General features: G+C 35.2%; 1 protein-coding gene across 1 annotated transcript; it reads left to right on the top strand.

Annotated features, from left to right (window-relative positions):
* The first annotated feature begins 3,554 nt into the window (after window positions 1-3,554).
* LOC123540272 (BTB/POZ domain-containing protein 2-like) lies at window positions 3,555-8,856 on the top strand. Its single transcript, XM_053525870.1, has 4 exons — window positions 3,555-3,642; window positions 6,618-6,688; window positions 7,892-8,158; window positions 8,394-8,856. Exons 2-4 carry the CDS (start codon window positions 6,633-6,635, stop codon window positions 8,854-8,856), a joined length of 786 nt encoding a protein of 261 aa, XP_053381845.1. The 5' UTR covers window positions 3,555-3,642; window positions 6,618-6,632.
* Window positions 8,857-9,153: the final 297 nt, after the last annotated feature.

A 9,153-nucleotide genomic window follows, 5' to 3' on the forward strand; every position in this document is an offset into this window, starting at 1 on the left:
GCTGGATGGCTTCCTCACATGAAGAATTCAGAGCCCCGAGTGAGGCTCGAACCCACATCGATGATGGGCAAGTGATTTGAAGTCAGCGACCTTAACCACTCGGCCACGGAGGCCCCACCAGCTGTCTCTGTCACTGTTTCTTTCATTTGTGATACATGGTCTACAGTAAGAGTAAGGACATTCATCTGCAGATCCATCTTGTGCAATATGAAAATTTGGATAATTTTCACCATTTGCGGGTTGAACATTTTCACATATCCGTTGCCGTTCATCACACTGAGTAGCTATTGTGCTGAACTATTTATCCTGTGTATTTTCATTCCATTTCTAGTCATTGTGGTTAAATAATTGAGTTATTGTGTTTAACTGTAATTCTGATACATTGATATCTATTCTTATGTCTTGATCCTCTACATTCATTTTTAACAAATGCACAAAACTTTCCTTCCTTTTTATCAAATTGTGATAAATCACATTTGTGTTTAAGTGACTGTAACTCTGATACATTGGTATTTATTTTTATTCTTTGAGCCATATCATTAGGACCACATAGATGTGAAAACTCTAAGATAATAGCTAGCAGTAAAGTGGACTGACCCTTTGTGCACAGGATGCGGGGTAGGGTGGGGGTGGGGGTGGGTGGGTCGTAATCATAATACTAATTAAGGATTTAACTGCTAGTAGGAAATACAACATATGTACAGGTATTGTAAATACAAGTTAATCTTTATCAAGTGAAACTGCACACCTATATTCTGAATTAAGAAACACAATGGTTTATATTGATTATTTACTGGAAGAACTTATTTACCTACAAAATGCAAAATGGACTGGACTTGATAAGGTCCAACTTGGCAATTTTAGGTCAAATCTTAGTTTTATATACATTGTTTTACAGCTCATTATTTCCATATGGATCAACATACACGTAACAGGAATCCTTCCTTTAAAATGCAAGTTCCTGGTGGTGAAATTGTTAAAATATCTGTACAAAATAAATAACAAAACATTAAGGCAAAATTGTCTCAAACGAGAAATTGCTTTGTAACAAATACGGAGGTGATAATTACTGTGTTTGATTTTTGGATATCAAAGAATAGTGAGGACATTCCGTGTAATGGTGCAATAGGATCATACCCAGAGGTTGAGCAATGTGACACTACGCAGGATTTATTCCTTACAGCATCAAGTTCGTTGCTGTTGATTGTGTACAAAAGATTCTACCACTCGCGTTATTGTAACCATTCATGTAAGATTACTAGACTTGTTAGAAGAGGACACGTAGTACCAGTAACAACAACAATAAAATGCTCAAATCGTGAATTTCCTCACACTTTCTCTTGGTCATCATCACCGTACCTACCTAACAAAGAGTATCTGGCTAACCATTGGGTCTGTCATGCCTAGATGTGCAGTGGAATGTTGCCAGTACATTACACTAGATTTGCAAATGCAGCAGGAATGGGGTGTGTTTCCAAAACAAAAGAAAAAATCATTTAATTAGAAGTACAAAGGAAGTGTTCAGAATGCTCATGACAAGTCGATTGAAGAGGCATTGTCAGAAGAAATTGGATCTTATAAAGACTAAGATGGCATTGAAATCTTTAGTGATGCTAGACATGGATGGCGGAAAAATGCCAAGGACACAAGTGTTGTTGCGATAGGTGAAAAGGCACACAAGGTTCTAAAATGTGAGCATGTTACAAAAGCCGATGGCAGGGTGTCAAAGCGTCATGAAATGAAAGGAACGCAATAAATATATAATTACTTTGCATCTAAAGATTTATCTATCAGAGTACATACAGACCGGAACATGACTGAATAAATTTGTGAAAAACTCGGCTTTCACAAAAAATCCAAATGATTTTGGCATGGTGTGAAATCAATGAAAAAACCCTCAAAACAATTTCCACAGGTCCACGATATAAGGAAGGAGTAACATGGTCAAGACAGTTGGAGGACAAGGCAGAGCAGGTGGCTACCCACGTACACTGGGCGATGAAAACCCAGAGGAGCTGCGTAATAGCTTGGACAATGTGGTAAAACACTATAAAAATGAACATGAAAATTGTTCAGACTCTTCCAGGTGTAAACAAGACAAGAATTACGAACCATCAAGGGAAGTACTGACCACTCCAAAATCAGAAAAAATGCTCCAGACTGCCATCCAAAGTTCTGTGATTTATAAAAGTCCAGAGGATTATCTGCTGGGCCGTAATGCATCGTACGTTGAAAGTTTCAATAATGTCATGAACATAATCCAAGATAAAAGGATAGCTTTCAGTGATATGCAATACAACATGAGATCCCAATTTGCAGTTCTGCTTTGGAATTAGGATGTTGATAGAGACTATACTTCCATTTGGATCGACCGGGCACCACGAAGACAAAAGGGAAAGAAAAACCACAAAACTGTAGGTTACAAGTACAGAAAATACTTTGGGACTGTTATATGAACTCAGTATTTGAAAACAGACGACGCAGGCGATAAATGCACAAAAACAAACAACAACAACAACAACAAAAAACCATGACATTCTAAATTTATTTTCTAGATTTTTAGAAGGTGTTTTTTTATTTTTTTTTAAATCAATCACTGGTATGAAAAATGGATTATATAATATAATTATCATTCCTGAATACTACCCTTTGGATATACCCATTTGATATGCAAGTGTTCCCATCAGACTGTTACAGTTATAAAGCAAGTATTTATAATTTACAACATATTGTAAGTCTTGAGACATTATTACACACTTAATGATAATTGTTGATCAATAATAATGAACATCATCCGTACATTCAAACTGCACAGGTTAATGCATGTGTATTGACTTGATATAATAATTCCAAATTGTACCAAATTTATGTCTGCTCAAGCACATGTTTCTATTATGTTTGTAAGGTTATCTACAATCACTGTCAGATAAGCCCAGCCCTACAGTCTAATCTTTGTTAATTGCTTTACCACCGCTGTATCAGAGAAGTGGGACCCGGTGTTTAAGACGATAGTGTGTTACTACGTTTATTAGGTAACTCCTTATTTTGAACAACCCGAATTTAATGTGCTCATCCTCGCGTGACCACAACACCAGATGATGGACATTACAGCCCAGCCGCATGCCTTCACATGTCGCATTGTCATACACCGGCATACATACAAACACAAAGACGCATAAATCAAGATGAAAATCCCGAAACATTCAGACACTAGATAGATCGATTTTAACTATGTGTTGCGTACAACATTCTCCGTTAAATGATATTACCAAATGACTATGCATGCTTGCCTTATTTTCATTACGTAGCTGCGTATCTGCGTACAGGCAGCTACGCGCTTGATTGTAGCAAAAATAAAATGATCCGAACGTGAAGAAATACCTTAAACGATCACGACTTATGGGATTATTACACACTTAATGATAATAAATAACGAGATAAAAATAAATATAGATTTAAAAAAAAAAACGCACATGATCTACCAACGATTTTCAGAAAATCGACCAGGCCAGTTTCTAGATTATCTCAAGCTGACGTGTTTAACCTTGACATCCCGGATTGAAGGTAAAGGTAATTTATATTAAACAGTAAACTGATTTAAACTTGAAAAAGAAATTTAACCAGCTCGGATTGAAAATTAAGGTGATTTATTTAAAAATTTAGATTTTGCTGCTTCATACATGTATACGTTTTACTCATCCAAATGCTTGACGTGAAATCGACAGTTGAAGTTAAATTATCTTTATTGAGTGATTTACAGAAAACTCACTTATAGGGGATAATACGCAAGTGTCTTTTCTTATTGAATGTATTAAACAAATTGAACAAAATAATAAAACGCGAGGCTCTGCCGAGCGATTTATCAATTTTGTTCAACGAGTTTAATAATATTCAATGTTAAAAGTCACAAAATGTAATATTCTTTTTATCACATGTTAGCATTTCCTGCCGAACCATAAAGAATCTTCTTTCTATAACTAGTATAAACAAGACAATTTGACCAACGTCACCTATACTTTAAACGACGTCGACGTCAAAGCTTTATTACACTTTTATGTAATGGCTATATTTCACGCCTGTGACATCAAACATGTGATAAATATGTTTATATAATAATAATCATTATTCATTTTACAGTCGTACATGTACTATGAACACATACAATGTCACCATTCCATTGTGACTCGCTTTTATGCACCAGGTGTCGAAGACCCGGGTAGCATATATAGTGTTTGCACTGTCCGACAATCCGTCCGTCCGTCATACTTTCTTGTGTACACGACCCCTCAGGACTGAAGTAAAACTGGTATACATCATCAAACTAAAGCGGTCATGCGCATGTTATCGAGACTGTCATGGCTGATTATGCCATTTTTGATTGACCCGTAATACAATTAAATTATATGTACATTGTGTTGTAAAGTTTCCCTACAGTTTCCATCTAATTCATATGAAACATTGCATACGGCATCAACATGAAGTGGATATGCACAATGTGACGTACTATCTATGTCGAGTTTTATTTCCTTAAGTTATGCCCCTTTTTTAACTAAACAGTATTACAATTTAACTTGTACCTTGTTTACTCACTTTGACATTATAACAAAACGTTTTAACATAATAACACGCTCTTTAGACAAGATCACATGGTACTTTCACATAATAACTTCAGTTTTCATAATAGTCACTAAGAACTTTTATGCTGATTTACATAGCATTTCACTGTTTCATCTAACACATTCACTTTTTTATTATGATTTGGTTTGTACATGTACATATGGTTTTCAAATGTACTTTTCTTGTACATGTACTTCGTGTTTTTAATATACAATTTAGAAATTGTCACTGACCCTTTTTTTCTGTAGCTGTGCCTCAATTCCATTTAATCTCCAATCTAGCCTTGCTTCTATCTCTTGTAGAATATGCACCCGTGGTGGTATTTCATATTGATCTTGGTGAGACAGTTGGGGCTTTTGCTGATATGAAGACATTTGTGCCTGTTCTTATGGAATGTTTAAATTACTCATGTTATAAATTTATCTGTTCATATTATTCATTTTATTCAAAAAGCACATTTGACATACATTTGCGTTGGCGTTAGGCGTAAAAAATTGTTCATTGTTTGTTTCATGTATCCCGACCTACCCTAAATTTTTGGCCCGACCCTAAATGTTTTTATGGCCTTGGAGAATATATTTTTCAACTTTTGAACAAAAAGTACAGGGGACTTATTTGGAAAAAGGTACGCGTATACATGGGTATAAGGTACTTTTTGTTGGTTTTGATCTGTCACACATTTAAACAAACCCAAGAAGTGATTAATGTTATCAAAATTGATTTTTTTTACTGCATTTACAGTATTTCAGTATACATTTTAACAAAACCTGCTATATTTTATGTGTATTGAAAAAAGTCTTTTAAATTCAATATAAAAATCTTATGCAAAGAAAAAGAAAAAAAAATGAATATAGGGTATGAATCCGGGTTATGTAAATCGACTGGGAGTGATCATAGTAAGCTGTCAATATCTTTCTTAAAACTGAACATTTCTTGATGAAACTTTGTAAAAAATTTAGTATTTGATCTGTAAAATGGGAATACATGAATCTGCAACAGGAAACGTACTGGGAATACATGAATCGCGTATACCCGGGCATAAGGTAATGTTTGTCCGTTCTGACTGGTCAGTCATGTAAAAAAAACAAAAAGTGATTTTTTCAGAATTGAACTTTTTACTGCATTTACAGTATTTTTTTATAAATTTTGACAAAAATTGCTACGTTTTATATAACCTTATCATACGCATTTCTCCAAACCATGCCAATGATGTAAACAGGGGATCATCTCATTCACGCGAAACTACTCAAATAAAGTATGACTTTTCATAAACTGTTGCCCGAAATTTTGATGGAACTAGCTCTTGAATATAATATGATTAGATATTCATGTTTCAATTAATTGAAGGTCGTCACGTGAATTGCTTGGAGGCAGGGATGATTGTTTGACAATATAACGTCATTTTGAAATTTGTGTGTGTCGTTTTGGCGGGCACGCCAACGCGCCATAACAAAATTTTGAACATTTTATGTCATATTGGTGCATGCGCAAACGCGTCAAAATGAAACTAACAACGAGACAAACATGGAATGTGACGGAACGAAACATTCTATTTTTCTATGGCATGCACACCATATTTAAAGATTTTGTTTTATAGAATGTTTCATTATGTCGTGTTTGTGTGCGCGCTGCTAAGTAGCACATTTCGTTGTGTCATCCTGGCATGCTTGACACTTGAGACAACCAAACATTTCTGTTCATTTTGGCGTATACACAAACACGCCATTACGAAATCAAATGTTTTGTTCTATCGCGTCCTTTGTTTCGTTACAAGGCATAGCGCGCGCCAGGACGACAGAACGAAATGTGCTTCCTATATCGCGCCCGCACACACCATCGCGAAATAACGAAATGTCCTAAATCAGCCACCATAAAACGGCATTTCTGTAGTGAGTACATCACATATGCAAGACGGTTAGCTTCTGACGTACTGTTCTAGCATGTTGGCCTTTATGTATTGCACTTTGTTATTACTGAAACAGAATTACTTTCACTTACAGCTAAAAAATATCGAAATGGCCCGAAGTAATGTACGAGAAGAAACTTCATCCGACTTTGTGGAATCATTCAGGTAATCAATATCACACATGTAATAATTTCATGCCTTTTTTTATATACACAAGCACCTATTCCGCTTATTACATGATATAAGTTTGCTAGAGATCCGCTAGAGATTTCTTAGTTTCCTGACAAATCTAAATCAAGTTGATGGTCCAAACCAAAACAAAAATTACATTTCTGAACCCCAAATCCCTCCTTTTTGAAGAACAGCTTTTAACATTTCTTTTACAGGTATTGCATATCAAATGCTAAAATAAATGCTTTATGAGATAAGTTTTCTAAAGTTTCTAAATGGAGATTGAACCGGTAATTTCTCAGATTTGGCAAGCCAAATCAAACAATACATTTCTATATCCCGTTTGCATTAAAGCATTGATAGGTTGAATTTTATAGATTTTATACTAAAAATGCGAAACAATTTACATCATAAGATAATTGAGGCATGCTTAAAACAGTCAAGAAAATATAATATTTTTGCAGAAACTATCACATTTTTGGAATTAAAGCATAATTAGAACTGTGCTAAAACGGCCGGTTTTGTTGCTGTTTTATGTCTACTTAGAGGAGATGCAGCAATTTCACGAGTGGCGTAGGTCTGGTCACAAGGGAAAGATTTTTTTCTTACATGTAAAACAAATAAATTTTCTATCTGTTTTATGGTTACAATGGTTTTGATCAATTTCATTTATATGTATTTTTTTCAAGGTGAAGTTATCAGACATATTGCATTCTAAAATTTCAACAAAAGACAAAAAAACATATAAAATATATTGCGCCACTCTATGTAGAAAGTATCTTATTTTAAAGTTATTGAATTTATTAAGTTTTACAATAAAATATAATTTATCAAGATGGTATATCGGTATATATTGTTATGTTGTATATGTATAAACACAACCGACTCTTGTTTCTGCTAACTGTAGACCTAAATGGTACTCCATAAAGAAAATGTTGATTTATTAGAGTTGCACTGTCACTTAACAATCAATAAACAAGGTAAACAAAACTGTCTGTATAAGACACGAGTCACAGTTTTAAATAATTTCGGGTTGGATGTTTGGTTATGAAATGCAATGATTTTGTTTGCATGCGATATTGACATTGGAGCACTTTTAAACACATCTATATAATACACACCCAAATTGAAATCGAAAAAGTTTATTTCACGAATACTTCCTAAAGTACATATTTTAACTGTACTTAATGATTCTAGGACCACTGGATTGGGAAGTGCAAGCCCCGACTGGAGAGATACAAAGACAGCGAGTCAATGTTTAGATCACCTGTGTTTATCTAAACATCTCTCTGATGTCACTTTGAGATTCAGTAAAGAGCCATCGGTGAAGCTTCCAGCGCACAAGTTCGTCTTGAGCATGCGCAGCAGGGTATTCGAGGCCATGTTTAACGAAAATAAAGGTTTTCCTGACAGTACAGTGACGATTGATGATGTAGAGTCTAAAACCATGCGGGTGCTTATCAGGTAAGATAGTTTTAAGCCAAAAGACTTTTAGCTCAATTATTTTAATATCAGTACAGTCATTGATAATCGCTACGAGTTACATTTTGAATATAGTAATGAGTGATGTAACTTAGGCTTTACAAGCGTTATCCATATTTTTGCATGTATACTGTTACTCAATTTTTCATATTTCCAAATAGATAACCATAATTACATTACTACTTGGATATGAGATATGGTGGTTCTTTTTCTACAGGTTTATGTATACTGACAAGTCCGACATTGATGGTAAAAATGTCTTAAAATGCCTGCAAGCTGCTAAGCAATACGCTATTGCAGGGCTCGTAGCCAACTGTTCTACGTTTCTGGAAAAAAACATAAGCACCGGGAATGTTTGTACGATTCATGAACAAGCCATATATTACAAAATGAAGGAACTGCAAACGAAATGCTTTGAATTCATGTTAGAGAATGCGAGCGATGTTTTCATGTCTGATGGTTTTCGGATTATTTCGAAAGCTACATTAGTTAGCTTGTTAAAGAGCGACGACTTGGCCGAAGACGAAGAGAACATCTTTACTGCTGCATCAACTTGGGCAGAAGCTAAGTGTATTTCAAATAAACTGGACGTGACTCCCGACAACAAGCGCAGATGTCTCGGGGAAGCGCTTAATGAAATACGGTTTCCAATCATGTGTATAGAAAATTTTGCAAAGTGATACTCACAAGTGATGAGCAGATCATGTTGTATCAATATCTTGCATCCCAAGGTGTCTCGCCGTTAAACAAATTTGTAGCACGTGAAAGAAGTGGTAACGTGGTGACGATCGACATGAAAAAATACCAGAATCAACAACGTTGTTACAATGGATATCGTTTGGACATTCAGTTGCAACCACGGAACTTACAGTGGAAACGTCAAGATGACAGCTCTGATGTATTAAAACTTAAGTCGGTCACAAGTAATTTTGCAGCTGATGTGAAGAAAGTATCTTCCTTCCAAGGGGAACTTTATG

This window comes from Mercenaria mercenaria, chromosome 16, assembly GCF_021730395.1.
Source record: "Mercenaria mercenaria strain notata chromosome 16, MADL_Memer_1, whole genome shotgun sequence".
Taxonomy (NCBI): Eukaryota; Metazoa; Mollusca; class Bivalvia; order Venerida; family Veneridae; genus Mercenaria; species Mercenaria mercenaria.

Coding starts and splice junctions, on each gene's coding strand:
- LOC123540272 (XM_053525870.1), top strand. CDS start 6,633: ATGGCCCGAAGTAATGTACGAGAAGAAACTTCATCCGACTTTGTGGAA. Junction 6,689..7,891: donor GACTTTGTGGAATCATTCAG/GTAATCAATATC, acceptor TAATGATTCTAG/GACCACTGGATTGGGAAGTG. Junction 8,159..8,393: donor ACCATGCGGGTGCTTATCAG/GTAAGATAGTTT, acceptor CTTTTTCTACAG/GTTTATGTATACTGACAAGT.